This window comes from Chiroxiphia lanceolata, chromosome 12 (assembly GCF_009829145.1).
Source record: "Chiroxiphia lanceolata isolate bChiLan1 chromosome 12, bChiLan1.pri, whole genome shotgun sequence".
In the NCBI taxonomy this organism is placed as follows: domain Eukaryota; kingdom Metazoa; phylum Chordata; class Aves; order Passeriformes; family Pipridae; genus Chiroxiphia; species Chiroxiphia lanceolata.
In genome coordinates, this window is record NC_045648.1 from 21364816 (window position 1) to 21387706 (window position 22891).

At 37.9% G+C, this 22891-nt stretch overlaps 1 protein-coding gene across 1 annotated transcript in view; it reads right to left on the reverse strand.

Annotated features, from left to right (window-relative positions):
- Positions 1-15388, reverse strand: part of TJP1 (tight junction protein 1) — a 161251-nt gene extending 145863 nt beyond the window's left edge. Inside the window, 3 exon segments of the mRNA XM_032699759.1 lie at positions 6447-6579; positions 15130-15182; positions 15184-15388. Of these exon segments, the coding sequence (XP_032555650.1) occupies positions 6447-6579; positions 15130-15182; positions 15184-15297 (300 nt within the window). The 5' untranslated portion in view covers positions 15298-15388.
- Between the last annotated feature and the right edge of the window lie 7503 nt (positions 15389-22891).

Below are 22891 nucleotides of genomic sequence, written 5' to 3' on the forward strand. Positions count from 1 at the left end.
GCTGTAAAGTACATTAATTTCATTAACTGTAAAATGTGTTAACTGCTTAAATATTCTTTTTTTTTTTCATTATTATTTAAACTATCATAGGTAAAATAAACTGGTCAAAACTGACACTACTGTATAAGGTCAGTGTTGTGTTCATATAATGATCAAGAGATGAAATTATTGTAATAAATAAGTTTCAGTACAACAATATCATGAAACAAGTCTAACCTACTAGAGAGGGTTTAATTCTCAGAAACAGCTGCATAACAACCACACTTCTCTGAACAGTAAAAAATTAAGGGCATCCACAAGACTCCAGTTGTGCTAATGAATTCTTCCTTCCACATCTACAGAGATTATCAGAATACCTTAGGACTTTTTAAAGAACATCAACCTTCTTATGTCTCCATCCTAAGAAATTGAGTCTGACACATATCATTTGTGTTATTATTCATTTATCATTTTTCTAGTTTCACATACACATATTAAATTAAAATACTCAGCAGGAAAACTCAAGATAAATGAAAATATAAAATCAAATTACAGAATAATATCTACCACCTCAAAAGGCATTTATAAGATGATTCAAAAGGAAGATGAGTTTGGGTTAGATGAAATTAAATAGAAACTGCAATAAATCCGTGCTCTTCAGAACAGACTGAACTGCCTTGCTCAGCAATGTGCTCTACGAACTAGTTAAGCTGTATAATGCACTATTCTGTTTTGATCACTAAAATTTGTCCACTGGGGGAGTGGGGCTACTCAAACCCAACACACTGGTAAGGACATCTCCAACAATAAATTGACTCTTCAGCCTGCTAAATGCTATAAAAATCTACCAAATAGACTGGGGAAGTGAAATAAGGATGTCATCACAAACATCCGTTAATCACCAAAGCCTCCAAACATCCCTGAAACTTCATTGGAAATTATAAAGCATGTGAAACTGCTCATAACAACAGTGGCAGCAAAATAATGCAGACACTCAGTTCCAGCTGCTTCCCGAGCACTGGGAGCACACACACCTCCTGGTACACAGAACATGCTGGGCACCCCCCCCCCCAAGAGCATGTGAGGTCAATCACTCCATCCTGCTAATGAGAGCAGGTGAGCACACAGAGAAATACCCAGGCTCTGCATGTCCTCTGCAAGAAACCATACAAGAAACCATATCCATTCCATGCCACAATACTTACTACAGTGAACTAAATATTAATGTTCTAGTTGAACATATGTGTTCCCTTTCTAAAGAAGGCAACCACACATTAGCTAACTATCACTTTCTGATTATCTGTTCCTTTGTTGCCTCTTCCACCTCGTGCATTCCACAGTGCTTTATTCGGGCTGTCCTTTGTATTTTGAAGTCTCTCTTTTCTCCTCTTTTGGGTAATCTCCTACCCTACTGTGTTACTTCTGTACTTTGCAAGTTGACATCACGGACCTCTAAAGTCTTAGTGCACCATGATTCAAGCCAAATTCACTTCATTCGCAAGAAGAGACAAAACAATGCACCTGAAAAAGGTAAAACTAGAAAGGAATGGAAAAGGGGGAGAAAAAAAAAAGACTCGGCATTTCTGTAACATTTTGCAAAACTATTCCTTGGAATTTCACCCTGATGCAAGTGGAAGTACACTGAGATTATCTGCTTTGCTGTGGCTGCAGGTTAACTTGAACCTGTGCTACGTGCACATTTAGTGAGAGCAGGCTGGCACCAGCTGCCTCCAGCACTGGAATTGTTCACATTGGAAATAACTGCAGTGCTCTGATTTCCAAGGAGAGCTCCTTTGTCCACAAAGGCTGATTTTAGCAGGAAAGTCTTAAATCTATATTCCTTTAAACACACACTATTCAAGGTGCTGATTTACTAATTTCTCAAGTCAAATCAAAGAGTCAAAAAACTAAAAATGAAAAAGAAGCTATCTTAGACATACAATCTCTACTAAAATTCATAACATGAGCTCCTTATAAAATTTTTCAAAGTCTGCCTTTCAGTCATTCCCACAAAACATCAGCACTGCCTCACAGGAAAAGAAGGAAACAGCTTCTCTGTATCTACACATTGTAGTGGTGGTCAGTGTTTGCAATGCTACGAGACATATACGAAATCTGTCATACAGTCAGTAACCATGAGAGTCATTCATACACCTCTGAGATATACACACAAATGAGGGTGATGAGTCCTAATGCTCTCTCAGGCAGGGCAGTCCCAAAACGCACCTGCATCCCAACGTGACCTTCAGAAGTCCTAGCATCAGTGCAGCACTTGAACAGCTTGAGAGCCATATGCAGCTAAAGAATCAAAGGTCAGTCACATCTTACCTATTATTAGAAATAGATTGTAAGGTCCTTGAGAATAAACACTGTGTTTGCCCAATGCCTAGTACAACAAAATCCCTGTCAATGAATTGGACTCAGAAGTGCTACTGCTGTATGGAGTAGCTTGTGCAAAGCTAGTGTTTGTTTCAGTGTAATAAAGATTAAAATATGGATGTAACAGAACATTAGTACAATAAGCTCAATCTACAAGGTGGTATCTATTTCACATCTTTCTCCAAGAGCTGATAATCCTATTTATCTTTTCTCCCCTTTTCTGCAGTGTAGACTAGGAGTTCGGCAATGTTTTTGGTTTCAAATAACCATTTACCAAGACTGAACAGAAAATACAGGTTGTTTTTATATATACAACTAAAGCTGCATTTTTCAAGGGCTAATATCTGGGATAACACAGCATGACGGTACTCCTTAAAGAACTGATGGGCAATAAAACAGATTTTACTTAGTTTGTGTGAACAGGTCCTAATCTGATGAAGTGGTACTACTAATATATGGAGAGGATAAAGGGAAGAAAAAGAGTGCAAAAAGTTTAAAATGGACACACATTTTAAGGGAGTTGCTGTGTTATCACTCTGTGGCTTAATATAATTTCACTTTATCTTCTCACTTGCTGCCTTAGCAAAATGGTAATAAGAGGTATCACTATGACAAACCCCAGTATCATCCACTTAAGACAGCAGAGGCATCACTAAGAAATAAAACTCAGATTTTGTCAGCAGTCCTGCAGACTCCCACCACTTGTAATCAGAAAGAACTTATACCATCTAAAAGGGTGTTGGGAGCTTAATACGTGTGAGCCAGCTATGGGATGTTAACACAGGCATGAAACGCACCAGCTGGGAGTTGTGTGCTTTGACAGTCTCACACAAATTATAGAATTGCTTGGTTTGGAAGGGATCTTAAAGGTCATCTAGTTGCAAGCCCCCACCATAGACAGGGACGACACCCACTAGATCAGGTTGCCCAGGACCTAATCCAACCTGGTCTTGAACACTCCAGGGCAAGGGCATCCAAATACCTGAGGCTTGCACAACAAAGATGAAGTTTCATATTTAAATACATGAATAACTTAAATGTTGACAAACTCAAAGTAATTTGATCATTCAGTGAACTGTTGGTTTCATTCATCATGTAACGAGATTGACATCCATTAATAATCATAATTAATAATAGTCATTGCAGCAGCAAGCCATCCGATAATGAGGTTTTATAGGCAATGACCTCTCTAACATTCTTAGGTGTATTATCTAGCATTCTTAAGTGTATTACTAAGAGCCACAGGTATAAACAAAAGCCATTAATATCACAAACTTCATATTTTAGTAACTGCAGTGAACAAGAAATTTGGCAGCATCACCTTGCCTCAGACAACTCCCTGAAGGCAACCATGGTAGTCCCTACCTGGCCTCTGCTGAAATTTTACACATGTAAAAGGCTCTTTTCACTGGTCATCCCCTCCCTTGCAAAAAATAACTCTATTTTTTAATGAGCCTCTCAGTTTAATGTGCCTCCTGCAATTTGTCCCCTGCTTCAAATGAAGTCACAGTAAAGTAGTAAATATACCATTTTCATGTATTGAATTTTTGCATGTGCATATTGCATGGAAATCCAGAACTTTCCCACTGAGGACATATTTATTCACACTTGGAAAAAAGAAAGCAGAAGTTATGTTTTATGTCTCTCTGCTGTTAGGATTTATTCTCAGTAAGAATTTGCTTAGTGATAGGGAACAAAAGGTTTACCAAAAAGATCAGGATGTACATAGGCATTACTTACTCTCAAGTGAAATCCAGCAACATTCAGAATTATTAATGGATCTCAATCTCCCTACATGATGAATGAAACCAACAGTTCACTGGATGCTCAAATTACTTTGAGTTTGTCAGCATATAAGTTATCTACGTATATAAATATGAAACTTTTAATCTTTGTTGTGCATAAAACAAATATACTACAGCATAAAGCAGTTGTAAAGAGAAAGTTTCAAAAAAAGTCCATTTTCTTCTTAACTTTTATTTTTAATTTTGTTCTGTCTGCCAGTGCCTGAGCTTTCTTACTAGAAAAAGATGCTTAACATGAAAAACGTTCAGTTCTGAGAGCACTCTTGAAAGATGTAGGCATACTAATTTCCTCAACTATTTCTTTAGATCTATTTTTAATCACAATTTTAGAACAATAAGACTACCATTATACAGTAGCAAGAAATATTTCAGTGTGATTCTAAATTATGTAGCAGCAAGAAAATCTACATTTATAACTGATTTGTGTGCTTAGTTATTTAAACTTGTATTATCCTTTAACATGAGACCTCAAATAAAAAGTGAGCTTCTCTTCTTGATCCTAATTATCAATACTTAGCTATTTATGTATGAATTTATACATGTACATACTCTACACATTTGTATGCTATTGATACAGACTTGCCCACTATTATCTGTCTCAAATCTCTTTGCAAAGGTTCTATGGCATGCAAGGAATTCTTTTTACCGTTGGCTATAATCTCTTTTTCTTTGAAGGTCCCAAGAGTAGAGATGGATTTAGATAAAACTTATTAATAGGACCACACAGAAGACGACCCATATAGCTCAAGCAAATTTTATTCCCTCTGGGAATTTCTAACCTTCAGTAGAGCAGTGATTACCCCAGGATCAGCGCTGTGACAACAGTGAGCAAAGACACACCAGAGCCAGCTCGAAACAAGGCAGAGCAAGTTCCTGAGAGCACGACCTGAGCTCTCTGCTCACTGCCCCAGCCATGGGACCCAGTGCTGCAGAGAGGCAGCTGGACACCACACAACATCACAAACCCTTGCAAGTAATTTCATTCCTTCCTTGAACAGCAAACAACAAACTCTTTGTCCCAAAGACAGTGCTACAAAGACCTCATAATGAGAAACAAAACTGTCCTGAGGAAAAAAATCCCAATTATGCTACCGGCATCGTCTGTAAAAAACATCCCACCGAAAGATGCCACACACTCAAACCACTGTCTTGCCTTACACAAAGATGATTCCTCAAATCCCATCTGAACATTTCAGTGATATTGTTTCTACTGCAATGCCAGACAATATCTCCACATCACTATGGATTCCTACATTTTAAAGACAGCACATATTTTCTAGCTCTTTCATCCTCATATTTAATAACCAGTTTATAATTTAACATATTCTTTGACATTATTTCAGTATTTAAAAATACATTCTTTTAATTTATCAGAATATAATTTTTTTTACCAAATTCCCCTCAGTTTTTTGGGACGTGTGGGTTTTGGTGGGTTTTCAGTAAACAGTTTTTGAAAACATACTGTGTTTAGGACCAATTCTAATATTTTGTAAACAGTATAAATAGCAGGACATCTACCCCCATGTACTATACTCTTTGATTATTAACAATATATTTCCTTCCACTGTTTGGATGTAAACAGATCCTCTTGAATTAAAAGTTGGGTGAAAATGTATTTAATTTTTCTCTCTCAATTCAGCAAAATCTCTAAAGCATCACTTATACAAATTCTCTTAAACCATGACCACACTAAAGTTTCTGAAATTGTAACATAAATCTACACCCTAACCAAAAAGAAGTATATACCAGTACTGCTTAACTGCAGTAACATATCATCTGTGATACCAGCTTTCAAGTGCTACAGGCATACACATCTTTTAGAAACATTTGTTTCCTTTTCTATTACTTTTCTATAGCCATACACAACTAAAATAATTTTGTAGGTTTCGTAAAAAAGAATGTTTTAGCTTAAATGCAACTTCCAAAATCTAAATATAAAAATTAATTTTGAAAACATATTTCATTTTTCATATTTACTCCATTTCCAGTTATGGGACTCAGTTAATTTCTTCATCTTATGCAGGCAGCAATATTAAAATCTGACATAAAAATTTATAACTCACTCTTGGTGAAGAAGAATATAGTTGTGCATTACTAATACTAAATACAAGCAACACTTCTGCTCTTAACATCTGTCAGTGTAGAAACACAACTAAAACATTATTAAGTAGAATACCTTTTCTAATCTGACAAATAGGTAAACTCAATGCAAGAAGGAAACTGCTTTATTAACAAGATTCTCATAACTTCATCTAGGATAAATGTAAAAGATACGGTACTTACAGTGAATTCACAGAAATCAATGCTATCGAGACTTTTGCTTCTGTGTATTCTCCCTTTTATTCTTCTTAAAGAGGGCTTTCCCTGACTTACACTACAGGTAGCACCATTGGGATTTTCAGAAGATGGAGTTACCCTGCCAAACAAAAAGAGCCACGTATCAGACAAAGGATATACATTTTATTGAACACCTTTGCTTAAGTAAAAAAATTACAAAGAAAAATACATTGCCATGCTATACACAGAAGGAATGCCACTCCAAGCTTCAGCTTTCAATCACTAAGTGCCAAAACGAGTCCACAAAAGTCTAGATCCCATTAAGTCCAGATCACTTGCAGATTTTGTCAAAAACCTACTGTAGTTATCTCGTTTGTACGAAAGTGAGAAGAATCAGACAAAAGATAGGTTACAGAATAATATATTTAACTTCTGAAAAACTAAAAGGAATATTTTTCTCTGCTACTTCAGTGGAAACTCGAGTTCTGTGATACATGTTGATGGCTGTCAGTTAAATCACTTTGAGTGCTAATGGTACTTCAGCTGTTCTAGTAATGAGTAACAACAAACAATGATGAAAATAATAGCATCTGGTAAAATTATAGGGGGAATATATTAAGGAACTACACTTTATAAGGGCTTTCATCACATTCAAACCTACACATAGTCCTAAGAGGAGTCAGTAACTAAAATACTTGGAGTAAGCAATCCATATTTCAAGGAGCTTGTTGGAAGTTGCTAATGAGGAGAATTAAGTGGGGTTAACAATTAACCAAGTGTATTAGGGTTTGTCAGGTCAATATCTGAAACACAAAATAGTCTCTGGTCAGACTGACACCATGTTAGAAAAAGGAAAACTGTATTCCAGCAACTATATTCACTAAGAATTACCTACAAACATAAAATTCTGAATGTCCAGATTGACACTTGTTTCATTAATTTCTCAACTGCAGCCATAAAAGACTTCAAAAACTGGCTTAACACTTGAAATACAAAATTCCAAGCACAAGATACAATAACCACATTCTGAATACACTTGTTTGATTAGTGAAACTTCTGAGGCTACACAGTGCCAGGGTTAGGATAGTAGGTGGCTAGGGAGAAGAAGTTGCAATATCCAAAGGTGAAAATTAAAACAACTATTTTCAAATCTCTTATTCAATTTATAAAAATAAAGCCTTTCATTTTTTTGTTGAACTGCTGTGACTACCAAATCAGTATTTCATTTTCAGATGCCTGATTTTTTGGGGTTTTTACACATGCACACTGACACACACGAACTGCTTGCTGTAAGTTCTCTTGATAACATAGTGATTTGGTTTAGATGGCTTTTTCCCCTTGGGTTATTTCCCTGGAAACTTTAAACTGCAAGGATAAATAAAAATTTCTACCTGAAAACATAACCATAATATTGAGAAATTTTAATTACATTATAAACCTCCTGCTGAAACTCCACCAGATTTTTTGGTATAATCATATATGGATTAAATTCTGAGAAATATGCCCTGGCTACTACAGTAACATATTGGTTCACACAACAGAAATATCAAAAACACAAGTTTCCCTGCTAAATGTCTTAAAGCATTAACAAGACAAATGTCCACAGAAAGACAACTCCTCAGACTCAACCTTGTTCCACAGACAATGACATTTACAGTGATAGTACATTTCTATTGTATCACTATCTTCTGTTGCTGAGCTCTCCAAACATCTCTGATGAAGTTAACGCAAATGTACCTAACTGTATATACTCTGTGCTCTGGGTCCAGAAAAATCAGAAAATCTTTGAGGGCTGCCTTTTCCATTACTTATAATTTGGGTTAACTAATCTTCACATGCACCTCTGATGAATTAAACATATGGTACATTAGACTTCTTCCTTAGTAGAAGAGTTTAACAGCTCTAAGCTGCACTTAGCTTTTCCTTATTTTGAACTACATTTCAAACCACTTATTCTAGGGCCTTACCTACAAATGTACATTTCTTTAAGTTGCGGGTTTTTTTAATGTTTTCTGATACTTAAGACTTAATGAAACAAAAAAAAAAACCCACAAACAAGTCAGAAGAACAGGCTAATCAAAGTTATAGAGTTTTAACAAAGAACTACATTAATGGTACGTTTTGAAGGCCCTTATACTTATAAGCTTCACCCTTCAAAGCTGCTTGAAAAAATGAACTTGAACTGCTTCTGGAATCCAGCCATCATTTCATTCTGCTGGAGACTAAGTTATGGCTGTTACTTGTTAGCTTCTGAGATACAGAAAAATGTTTTTAAAGTTGCATTTAACTTTCAAAATATAATTTTGTGAGAAAAAATATCACAATTGAAAGATTCCCTTCAATCCTTTATAAAATCATTAATTCCTAGCTATCTTTACTAGAAAAAAAAAAGTATTATTTAACCAACCAACAAAAAATTCAATCAATATCATTACTGAGAATCGGGAAGCTTTGCACTATATGTACACCAAAAGAAGGATCTGAGGTAAGATAATCATATTGACACTTCATGGGGTTTTGACTCTATGGTTGATGAGGAAACTTTGGGACAAGTGCAAACAAATGAAATATCAGCTGCTCCAGTGCCTCAGATACTCCTCCAGTTTTACCGAAGCCAAGCAATAACAGCCCTGAGACAGACTCCGGGCAGTTTCCCCCAGTCTTGGCAGAATGGCAGGTGCAGCAATGAAACTCTCAGGAATCCATTGCCAGCAACACTCGTGCAGTACTGCAACAGGAAATCTGTCAAACACCAGAGATTTCCACAATCAATACTCCTCAAAAGTTAAGACCATAGGGTTGCAAGATAAACCCAAGTGTCAGCTTCAGTGAGTCCAAATTCATCAGACAAGGTCCAGTGTTTTGAGATTGACTTGGAAATAAATTATTCAAAAATCTGAAAACCATTTTTTTAAAATCCTTCTTACTTTTGAATCATGTTTTGTGTTCTCAAAGTATTCACTGTAATCTGAGAAATAAAGTTTATTCTTTTTAAATGAATACTGAAACTATATTGCAATACTCCATGGTTCTGGTATCTGAACCTTAAGTTTAAAAAATTATCAGTGAAATTTACTATATTTGATTACCTCCTTCCTTCAGATTTTTACTTGTGTTGCTTAATACAAATTAATACAATATTAATAGCAAATTAAGAAGTGAATTGCCAAGTCATTGACTGTAATACATGCATGAGGAGTATAGAGGAATTATCATAGGCTAAAGTAGAAAGATTTGTAAGAGATCCCTTTAAAATATCTGCAGCCTATCAACTACTTGAACAAAAGCCTAGGAAGTCTAGGGCTTTAAAAAGTAGAATATAGCATCAAGATATTTGAAAGGAGTGAACAGTTCCTGATGCCTTGCTTCAAATGTGCTGTTTCTGTTCAAATACTATGTTTAATATTCTGGAAACATAACACCTTTTTAATGGAGCTCATCACAGGAATTCTAAAACCAGGTACCCCAATTCATTAACTTCCGGAAATTTTAGTCAAGTGAAATTGAACCATTTTGCAAATCCCACATGGAGTCAGAGGCCCTTATTTATTATCCACAATTCTTAGAACAGTTTCATTGACCTTGACTGGTTCCTGATCATATATCACATTATATAACCATGACTCTAAATTATTTCTCTAGTTTGTAAAATAAGCAAAAACCTTAAACTTTCAGTATCTGTATTCCACTGACAAAACACGCTAGGCTAACAAAATGCTCTGCAACAGTGACTTCAAGGTGCAGAATCACATCAAGGGCTAACGACTTAATACACATTATAACATAATTGGATGGTCTGTATACAACAGGGGTTTATTAATAAAACTATCTTTATCTTCTACTTGCACATAATTACTATTTACAACTTCCGATATGACCTAACATGTTTTTGTAGTTAAATTATGTCTGAAATGACTAACGTCATCTTATTTTCTAGACAGACCAGTTAGATTGAAAAATTTTTCAAGAACTTAAAAAATTCCCTTCTTGTTCAGAGTTCTGAACAATTTGTAAAAGTCAGCATCAGCATGTATAAAAAACAAGTCTTGAAATGACACATTTTTCTGTATTCGTATTTCAAGTGTAGTGTTAATGGTACAATTAACGCAGAGTGGACAAGGTTTTGTCAACTCCATAGCCTCCACGAGACTTCTAAGGGTGACGTAATTATTACACTTTTTCTGCCTAACCTATTAAAAAAGCATTTAGATACTTGTAGCAATATCAAAGTCTAACTTAGAAACTTCTACGTCTAGTAGCTACACAGATATCAGTTGAAAGATGCATAAAATGCCCGTAATTATATGCCCTCCCATTAGAAGCTAGTCTTCCTCAGTACTACAGAAAGTGAAGACACAGGCTGGGCTCAGCTTAATGCGATCAGTATGGCTTCTGGCTCAAAGAGAAGGCTGGAAAAGCAGACATTCACTCCCACTTATGCGACTGGAAATCCTAACAATTATACATACTCAGTATTAATATTGGTTTGGGAAAATAAAAGGCAAATTAGAAACAATGGCTGGCCACACTGAGCAGTCAGCTGCTATGCTGAATTCTTGTGCACCTCTGGAAATATGTGGGTCCTAAGCACAGTATCCTGCCTCCATCAGGAAAAAAAAAAGTATTAATTAATTTGCAACATGAATAATCCTTACAATGGGCTAAACTCAAATTTTTATCCCCATTTCAAACAAATATTAGTTGGAACCAGTAGTCAAGAACGGAAAATACCCATTCTGAGGCTCTGTATTTTTCCACAAAGTTCTGTAGAGACACCAAGAAGATCAATCTTTGATGTTTGCTATCTCCTATATTAAGGTGACATTTTCCATTATTTGATTCTACTAAATATGACACTACTTAGAACATAAACAAACAATGGCACTTTTCTCCCAAGGGATGGTCCTAATGATAAAACAGATATCCTTCATTATAAGTCTAGGCTTCTACAGCCAAGCCTCAGCCTGAATACAAAGACTCTGAAACAACGAAGCTTTCAGGTCAGTGCTTAATTCCAGAGACGCTGGTTACTCTTCACTGATTTCAAGTAAGTTTACTCCTGCTCTTGAAAATAACTGTGCCTGTGCAGTATCTTACAAGAAGCAGCTATCATTTAACATCCCAGCTACTATATCACACATGCTTTTAATAGTAGCACCAAATGGGAACTGGATCCTGTCAAAATTCAAATTCTGCACTGCACTGCATCTGCACTCTTTCTGTAACCTAGATTGCCTCAGACAACTACCAATCATTCTTAAAAGAATGTAAATATGGAATAGTTTCAGCCATTTCCATAATCTCCACAATGAAAACTTATCAGTAAACAAATTTTTTGCCTTATTTCATGACTCTGCACTCCCCTGCACCAAGGGGAGCAGCAGGGGTGTAATCCAAAGCAGAGGAAGTCTTTCAAAGTAAAGGCAAATGTTTAAGAAAGAGAAGGGAATATCAGTGCTATTAGAGTTGCTAAGATATCCTGTTGGGGGGGTTGTTATTGGCTTTTCTTTTTCATTTGCTTGTTTATTTGCCTGCACATCTTCTCCTTGCAGCAGAGAAACACAATATTCAGTGTGACAAGAAATTATGGTCTACCTGTGTAGCTCCCCTTAATAATGTGATTTAGCATTCCCTGTGTAAAAGGACTCAGGTTGCACGTATGGGATTTCAGTAAATATTTACAACAATTTACTATTTAAGGTGCTCCCAGGTCAGTTGTCAGTTTTTCCTTGATCACCTTTGCAGATGTTAGTCACTGCTGCAGTCTACCTGTACTAGCAGTGTTATAATGGCGGGTTTTGTATCAAAATACTGTCCCTCCAGCAAGAGGATTAAAAACATCCTATTCATCTCAATTAGGTTCCTACGTATTAGATTACAACACTGTACACACACAGGAAGGGTCTGAATCAGCAGTTCGAGACCCCAGCAGCTTCCTTCTTCCCTGAGTCAAAACTCTACTGCCCCAAGTAAACCTCATCAGAAAATGATAAGCTCCACATAAAACAAGTTTCTGTCTCCTCCACTTCCCGCTGCAAGCCTGTGCCATAGCTTCCTTCTGTTTGTTCAATCGCCTGGTTTATTCTCTGCTACTTAATAAGTATGTATTCTTAACCCTCGTGAGACAGCCGGTGTCCATCTTTCGTGTTTTCATTTGTAGCTCTGCTTCATGCAGAATAGGACTTAAATTTTGGGGGAAGAGCAGGAGAAAATTGGAGTGACAGATGCTCTCTAAAGAAATAAAACATTGCTGTTACCTTTTTCATTTTCTTTTAGTAGGATTCAGGTGGATTATCTCCACCAACAAAAACATGAGTATTTTAACCCTTTTTATTAAATTATGTCTTGCTTCCAGTCACACACATTAACACATCAAAAGCTTACAAATATGATTGGTTAAACACATGTTGTCATTTTTAAAGGATAAGCAAATAAAAATAGAGGGGAAAGCATCCTCTGACCATGGACTAACTTGACTTATACATTTCTTTAGTTTTTTTGAAATTTCCAGTTATATAGTACTGGAAATCAACTTTTGGTTTAAGTGTGGAAATATACACTAATATCTCACTGATTTTACTAACAGCAGTATATCCTTCTCTCTAACATTCAGATTGTTAATGTATTATTGGAGAGACTACGCACAAGTAAGAAAAAAATAACGTGACAGAGTTTCTTTAACATTTCTCTAAATGCATCAGAAAATAGTATTTCATCCATAAGCATAATTCTATCCAAACATATAATGCCTAATGCTATTAAAGTTCTCAAAGAAAACGGGAATACATTATATCATGTCACCTATTAATAAGAATATCCAGAGACATACTTTCAAATGCTCAAGATAATTCATACATCTCCCTAAAATTAAAAAAGTCTACCTTATTTTTTAACACTTTTAGTCAACTAAATTCATACATACTTCATACAGCATTGCATTGCAGCAACATGATATCAAGCTAGAAATGTTATGAAATGCAATGCTTGTGACAAGTATTAGTATGGATCCACTATAACGTTTTGCTATACCTCAAAAAGCACAGAATCTCACCATGAAACAGGACAACATAGAGCTGATCTAACTTCAACTGAAGACAAAGTAGGAGCTGAATTGGGTCCTTTCAGACTTACAGAAAGTAAGTACACAAACAAAGATAGCTTTCCTTTCACATGCCAGCAAATAAAACATTTCCAGTAAGCCACAGGAAATATGAAACTGGACAACTGTTATTATTACACAACCAATAATTAAACTTCTTAAAATAATTAACACCTAACTACTTACACTGCTGCACACAGGAGTGGCATTTGGGGAGAATAAAATAGGTGTGGTACACCTTATGCAGCTTATATAATCAGAGTCAAACCACTGAATACATTGTAAAAATCTTGGATTAATGCAATAAAACTTATCTGTACGACAACATATTTTGTGTAAGACTTCATTTGATTTTGTTCAATACAGTCAGGATGAACAGATTCGCCAAATTGTGTTCTATCTGCAAGGAACAGCAAGATCTGGAATTAATGACAGAGAGCTTACTAGTTTCACATTATGTTTCTTCAATTAATACATTTTCTTGATGCTGTCTATGCTAGCTGACAATGTGGGGGAAAATGAAGTAAAAAACCACACTCTACAATTCATGTACAGCCTACAACTGCTGACATGATAATATTTTTATTTGCGAACTATGTTTAAATAAAATGACACTGTGACACTTTCCTTCACAGAAATATGTTAAGTCCAGTGAAAGAAAACTGTACGACCATTGCCAACTAAACATCACTCTTGGGTATTTTTATAGATAAGAAATTACAAATTTATTATTGATATTTTCTTCACAGAAAATCTAACTTCACAAGTGCCTGTATTTTCTCCTTATGATTTGTCCTGATGATGACACACATACCATTGCTCCCATCAAGCTGACAGTGGGCTCTTGCACACCCACGAGTGACAGGGTATTGCAGTGCCATATGCCTGTCGGTGCCCTACTCACCCACATTACACCACTATACTTTAACACATTTTTCATAACATGTTGTTGATTCATCCAGAAAAATCAGTTCAGCACACAATTAGCAAGCACAAAAGGAGTCAGAATCAGTCAGGGGAAAAGCGAGGTTTAAATAAAAATGACCATATTTGACCAGCACTACCTCTGTCGCTCACTAATCTGGAGATCTGCGTCTCTCTTTTCACGTTTTCCTCGTACACCTGTCAGCCAGGAGCAGGGGATTCGGACCCGTCTCTCTGCACAGCCCGCGGCGGGAGCACAATGCGCTACAATCGGCGGCAACACTCGGGATGTCACGCAGCGGTGCCTCCGCCGGTAGCCGCTCCACCACGCCCTCAGCCCGTGCTGCCATTGCCGCTGTTGCCGGGTCCCGGCAACGCTGTCCCCGCGGGAGCGGAGCTGCTCCGCGCGTCCTGCGCTTGGACCGGGCGCGTGACAGCTTCCGCCGGCACCGCCAACGCCTCCTGGCGTTTTCCGCACGGCTGGCGGCGAATCCGCCGGGAACTTTGTGGCCCCGGCGATGCCCGCCCGCGCCGCAGGCCGGCCTGGGCACGGCGCCCCCCATGTCCGCGGGGGGACCCCCCGCCGCCGCGCCCGCCCGTCCCGCCGCGGCCCGCGTTCGGCCCGCCCGGCCCGCAGCGCCCGCGGCCCCGTTTGTGCCTACTCACCACAGGCTTCCTCTTTAAGGGCTCAGACTGCCCCTATTGTAGGCGGTCACACCCTATGGCCATCGGCAAGACAGTCAGGTATTTCTGATACTTCATTTTGCCGTCGCCCCCCCTGTCCCTGCCTCGTCCCCGCCGCCGCCACCGACAGAGTCTCTCCAGCCGCTGCATGCAATCATCAAATTTTTATTTCCAGGCATCTGCCGTCCCTGCGTCGCGCTTCTTCCCCTCCTCCTCCTCCTCCTCCTGCCGCGCTCCCTCTCTCTCTGCCCCCCCGGCTCACGCTCTCCTCCTCCTCCTCCTCCTGCCGCACTCCCTCTATCTCTGCCCCCAGCTGACGCTCTCCTCCTCCGCCTCCCGCCGCGCTCCCGCTATCCCCGCTCCAGCTGACGCTCTCCTCCGCCTCCCGCCGCGCTCTGCCCTCCCCCGGGCCCGCGCTCCTCTCCTCCTCCCGCTGTCGCACTCCCTCCCTCGCAGCCCCCCGTGCTTTGCCCCCCGACCCACTGCCGCGCCTCCCTCTCCCCCGTCGCGCCGCACTCCCCGCTCCCGACCAGGCCCCCCGCTTCGCCCTCTTCTCACCTGGGCTATCTCCGGGCGGCTGCCGCCTCCCCTCGCCCTCGGCGCGAGCGGGCCTTCCCCACCATCCCTGCCCGCCGCCGGGGCGCTCCCGCCCCGCTGCCCTCCCCGGTTACCTGGGGTATCCCGCCCCCGCCCATGAGGCGCAGCCGCCGCGCTGCCCTCCCGCCATCAGAGGCGCGCCATGGCCGCAGCGTTGCCCGCGCCTCCTCGCTTCGCCTCTAATCCCATTAGCCTACAGGAGCCCTATGTTATTTTAATCGTCCTCCCGGCTGACGGTGCCGGTTGGGGGGTAGCAATAACCGAACTCCGGGGCAAACGCCTCACGGCCTGCCGGGGCGGCCCCGTGAGCGGGAAGGTGAACAGGAGGGTCAGCAGGAGGGTGGGGTGAAGTGAGGTGAGAGTGAGGGTGAGTTAAGGATGAAGGTGAGAGCAGTGGTGAGGGTGAAGGTGAGTGTGGAGGCCGGTGGGACAGCGCATCCCATGTGAGGAATTCCATGTGCGGAAAGCAACTGTAAGTGTGTTCGAGGAATCAGATGGTGATTAAGTCAAACTAAAAGTATAAAATGTTTTTAGGGGGTGCCCACCTTCTGGGTACTTAAGCACAAATAGCTGAACATGTAAGTGTGTCATGGCCTTAGGTGTCACACAGTTGTCATTACGGCTTTAATCTGTTCTGTGCCTTCCTCCTCAAGCTCAGCACTAACAGCAGCAGAAGACCACTGCATTTGAGAAGTGCTTTTGGAATAAGTTCTAACACATGGCACAGTATGATCAGAGACATCAGCACAAACATCTCTGAAGTGTAGCACTTAGGCTGACACATTGATCAACAGTGCTGGGAAAATACTTTGGCTAGAGATACCATGTTCAGCACGTAGATATTTTGCAGAGTGCAGGTATGAACAAATCCATGCTCAAGTGACAACTTTTCATTAAGTTGCTATAATAGATATAGTATTAAGTGTAATCCTTACCCAGAGTTGGAATCCTAAGGTGGCACTGTCAGCTAGGAAGAGATAAGCACACAGCATTGTCACTTTATTGTCTCAGAGATGAGCATTTTGCTGATTAGTCTTTCTTTGGTGTGTGTGTGTTTAATATATACCTCAAGACTGGAGTAGGCGTAGTAGGCTGCATTCTAGCTAGGCCGGTTCATTACACAGGAAGTAGAGAACATAAATACCGTACTTATAAGCCAATTAGAAACACGATTAGGTTGTATTGCTGTAGTTAATGAGTTGGACGGCTTTGCATTTTTCAGCCAAGAAATCTGATGTACACAAATGTCCTGAAAATTCTGTGTCACAAACGATTTAAAAAATTCAAATGGCAGCTTGAATGTTCATGTGAGCCTGTAATACTCCAGCTCTCACAATACAATTAATGGGTTTTTGACTTCAGAGTGCTCAAGCATTAAAAAGCAATGAGGGGATGCCTAACTTGAAAGATCACGAAGATAAAGGAAGGAGGCATTAATTTTTGTACTTAAATAATGCTAGTAGTATACTAATTGGAAAGGTCTATATCTTTTATAGACAGAACATCAAATCAGTTTTGAAACCTCTAAGGATCTTACTTTGACTTAAACAAGCAAACTTGTAAAACAAACAAATTGCTTTTTTCCTTCTGCATATCTAGTCATCATTAGCTGACTGAAAAAACTGCTGTTGCCCAGAAAGTTACAAAAAGAGTAAGTGTGGGCTGAATTTTATTCTTGACATCAAATGCTAGCTACTGATGAATGCTATTGTAATTGAAATAGTCATTTACATTCAATTACATCCTATTAAAAATACAATATACACTTGATATGCTAGGTAATACTGTCTAAAAGAATGATGAGACTGTTTGAATATCACATTTGAGGGTTATACCCACCAGTTAGAAAAAATCCATCTCATATAGAAATTCTTGAAAGAAAAATCTAGTCTTAATCTGGTTTAGTGGTAAAAATTTTTGTAGATCAGGCAATCTAAAGATAAGAGGGAAGCAAGTTTATTTGAAAGCTTGATCAATCTGGAAGAAGCAGGTAAGCTTTCAGAGTTCTTTACCTTGTAAAAGGACTCTGTATTAGAGAGTCCAAAACACTGTTCTTCATTTTTACAGTAGCAGGTTTGGGACATAAATTTATTTTAAGTATTCATATACGAAAGAGTTAGAAATATGCAACCATACCTTGTGTAAAAACTTACAATGGAGCATGGGTGTATACTGAAATCTTATTCAACTGCTTTATAATACGATTCCTATTCTTAATTCACTAGGAATTCCTAAATCTATTTAAATTTGCTAAATAATTACAGTTATCCCAAATTTAGCTCTATAGTTCTCAATGATTATACTCTATCAATCTGGCACTAACAAATTAACTTTTGTACATTTTATGTATCGTTTCTGTACTTCTTGATGTGCATTACAGAGACAAAAATCGACATTAATGAAGACATTTTATTCTCTAATTTTAACTGGCAGTATTTCTGTTTGTCCTTGTACCTGTTCCTTCTTAGCTCTATCACCAATGGCTTCATTATATGTTGGCTTTCATAACATCTTGCTTTAAGCAGCAATGTTGTATACATACGCTGAAAGAGTAAAAGATCCCGTCTCTCTTGCTTTCAGATGAACATCCTATTTTTAACAGGAGTCAATCAGCAACTACCAGATTAGGGTAAGCATCCAAACATCCCCATTATTTTAGCTCTAATGCCTGCGGGACCTATTGCCAAGGTAAGACCAAAATCTATACAGTAGATATCCCTGCAAGAGAGGGAGTCTGATGATATTTACTGTTCTCAATGCAAACCTGTTCTGTCTAACACTCTCCTTCACTGCAGAAAGATGGAAGTTGTTTACGTTTTTTGAACCTAGCATGTGTTTTAAAAATTATTTAAGTTATGTTAGAGTTACTCCAAGTTAATATAAGTTGTGTCATGGGATTTTTTTCAGTACAAAACCAACAGAACCATACTAATTTCTTAACTTTTATTTCCTTAGGTAACTTAACTGCAGACTTCACCTCAGAACTGTGTAATCTATATTGCTTACAGACTGTGATGTCCCAACCTCTTCTGAAGCCTGTCCCCTGAATGTCCTTCCAATGCACTTCTTGATTCATAGGAAAAACTGCTCTTTCAGATAAGTTTACGATATATGTATGACTGCTGCACTTGAAGGATGTGTGTAGTGGCACAAACTCCACTCATACTTGTTTTTCAGTAGGACAGTGGTGTATCTACAAGACAGATGGGTGATCCCGAGAAGGTGGAGTTTAATACCAGTGTGTGTGATGGAGTCTTGGCCCATGCCATGGTGGTTTTAGGCTGTTTTCAGCAGCAGGAGGCTGACTGACTGCGACTTAGAGGATGCCACTGAGGCAGTTGTACTTTGGGAGCTCCCATCAGCCACTAAGAATAAGGTAGTGTAATTGTAGTGTAAAGCTACTTTCATCCTAAATTGTGACTCTCATTTTTTCTGTTTCAATGTTGGTAGAATATATATCAGATTCCAGGGAGTGCAAAGCAAGATTTTGCAGCATTATCTACCCCTGCTGGTTTTAGATTTGAGATCAATAAGCCTGTCACTGGAACAGGGATTTTGGAACCTTATCTTGCTTTCCTTTATTGTTAGCCCTTCACACTACTCTGCAGTGCCAGTTGTCACTAGGTGACATCCTTTTCAAACTCTCACCTGTGTCACTTCAATCTTAACTGTGCTCACAGGAGGAAGGGACATTTAAGTCTTACTCAAAAGTCTCCTTGGAGACACTACAGAAGTGCACTTTTAAAAGTCTTGGCTGTGCTTGTTACTTCAGATAATGTAATTTTTCTGCAATAATGTGAGGAAAAAAAACCTACACTCCTAACTGGCATAGCTGTGCTGGTGAACAAGCAAAAATACTCTTTATTTGCTGACATAGTTTATTTTGTTCCACAATCTAACACTGTTGGGTAAAAAGAAAAAAAAATCATCTTACCCAGAATAACTGACATCCTTATTAGTAATGTAATGATCACATCAGCAACTTTTGACGGCAGATTAGACTTAATGACACACTTCAAGCACTCAAGTTCAAAATTTATTAGAGCTAAATCAAACATTAAGTAACTTGTTGCTGATTTTATTACATATTAAATAGAATCTTTATTTGCATTTTAGGATAGTCCTTAATTAGCTTTACTCTGCATATAACAGAGACTTTTCATAACCTTACACCATCCATTCCATGGAGTTTCTCAATAATGTGCTCTGTGTATGCTGAAGAATTATATTGTGTTTATTCCTAGGATAAACCTGTTCCCCTTGCTGACTTATACTCAATGATTGATAAAAAAGTCTTGATACATATGTCCTATTCTATGCTTCTGTGGTATTTAATATGATTTGAGAACATATTATTACACAGTTCAGTTGGTAAAGTGGCGGTGTTCCAGAGACCGATACAATACAGTAGTAACATTAAAACATGACATTAGATAACTGATCTCCATCTTTAATTTTATCCAAAAGTTCCTGTTTACCAAGGAGGGGTTTTTTTTCTGCAGTAGTTGTTAGTAATGTGAATTTATACAATTACTCAATTATAGTAATAATACTAATAAAGGTTTATATCAAAGCTACCGTAACAGACTTTCTTGCCATTTCAATCTATCATGTGTAAGCTTCATACAGCTCCCATTTTCTTTCCAGAAAGAAAAAAAAAAGCAAAAGATTTCCTTAGAATCCACAAGTTTGTCGGATGCAATGACTCTGGGGGCTATTTTCTCTTTCCTCAAAAGTAAGTAAAATGTGTGTGTGTTTGTGTGTTTCCTATCTGCACTTAAAATACATAATTCTGTGACTTTTTCTGATCTTCTAGGGTTTCTCTGTACTCACATTAATGTATTTATTGTATATAATGCAAAGGTTTTTTCTGGTCTAATACTGCTGTTTCCATAAACTCCATGTTAAGTGAAAATGATAGATATAGCGAGAGAGATAAATACAGTACCACTTTAAAGTGTCTTCATGACAGGCTGGCTTGAGTGGTAGCAAACAGCTATGGGACTAAGTAGGGTCTAATGGGTCTAATAAATGAACTGACATAGTCATTTAGAACTGACCTGCATTTCCTGAAACAGTTCATCCTGGTCATTTATTTCAGCTGCCAAAATGGAAAGAGGTAAATAATTTTGCTTTTGGAAGAAAAGAATGTTCACCTTGTTTTCTCAGAAGACAAAGAAGATCTTAAGTGAATTTATTCACAGAATAAATAACTTTTATTTTACTATGGATTATCAAGAAGAAACGGTTTTTTAGATTAAGCAATTGAAATATTTATAAGAAACTTGCAAGCAAATATCCCCGTTTCACTACAGTGGAAATGGTTTCCTGTACAAATACAGGTCTGATGTGCTGCTGCTTTATACACTTACAAGCAAATTTTAGGTTACTGTAAAAATAAGAATACTATTGAAGTGAAGAATTCAGGCTAGAACAAATTGGACTTGTACAGGCACTTGTACGTCCAGTGCTTTGACGTTCACCTATTTCTTGCAAACTTGTAATACTAAGATTTTACTCCTTAAAAAAAAACAAAAAACCAAAAAAAAAAAAAAAAAAAACAAAAAAAAAAAAAAAAAAAGAAATTAAAAAAAGGAAAACCACCCTAAGTCAAAATTATCCAAATATCACATTATGCCTGACAAGCATGACCCTCTTACAGGATAAAATAAGCTTAATGTAGAAAAAAATAAGCATATGCATGAATTCCATTAGTGCTCTCTGATACGGCTTATTCATGTAGAAAACTACTGGAGGGAAGAAATCACCAAGCATACAATTTCAATGTGAGATGCAGAAGAAAAAGAAGCGTAAGTAACATCGCTTCCCAGAAAAGATTCTAAGAAATACATTGCCATCTGCAACACATCACAATCTTAGTACACAAAGATCTAATTAATTAGTCCTGCCAACCGTGTACTGTTAGAACTGTGAAACTATGTAACTCTGAGGTGAAGTGTGATCAGACCTTGCTGTGATTTTGGGATGTAGAGTTGTTAATAGCTTTCATTTTTAGATGTTATGCCCAATGGGGAAGCCTCCAAGCACACAACAATTAAAAGAAAATGGAAGATTGTGAAAAGCGGGGAATAATGATGGTTCCCTGAAGAAAGGGTATGGAATTCTGAAAAACAAAAATTCAGAATATTGGAGGCTAAGAAAAAAATATGGCTTTCTGAATTGTTTTGTTAGATGTGTTATAGAACCACTGTGAAAAATTTAGAATGAGGACCAATTCATACCACTGTGCTCAGTTGTCTAGAAAGTCTACTTCCTTAGAACATTGCCTTCGCATTTTTTTCAGTTGAGTAGTGAGTTTTGTGCATGGTAGCTGTACACATGAGGATAAGTACATCAAAATGACAGAGAGTACTACTAAAATTTAAGGAGTTTCTCCTGCCAAAAATTATACACATGCCTCATTTTATAATTTAGTTTTATATTATAAATATAAATTTCTAATTATCATTTATTTATAATATAATATGACTAGGAAATTTATAAAGTCAGAGCATTTTTAGCATCATTAATATCTTTCATTAAATGCTGATAGGAATGTTTCCACATTCATAAGTCTGAAGGCTAGCTGGATGTTTCATGAATGTGTTGAAATTGGTTAGAATCCTAGTTCAAGACTCGTTTATGTCTCTAGTTGTGTATTCGCACACTTATTACAAATATGGAAAACCATTTTTATTTCAAGAAAAAAGTTGCTCTCATTACAATGTATAAAGCTGTTTTCATTACAATGTGTATGACTCTTAATGCTATACTATTTTAATCCGATTACCAGTACAATGAAAATTAATGTAATAGGATTTACTATAATTAGAGGCAAGAATACAGTAATCTACTATTAAAAGAACACCAAAAATGTCAGTGGAGCTTATTATAGGGATATTGTTTATGCTAATTAATCAAATTTTTAAAAATCACACTGTCTGATTTTAATTAGGGTTTTTTTGGGGTTTTTTGACAAAACTTTAATAAAGCAATCCAGAAATGTTAGTCCTGTTCAAGTATTACTCTTTTCTGGGCCACAGAGAATTGGAACTAAATTCAAACAACAAAAAGAAATGAAGGACTACAAGCTACTCATTCCACTGTCCTGTCCAAATAAAAGATAAAATAAAAACAAAGAGTAAAA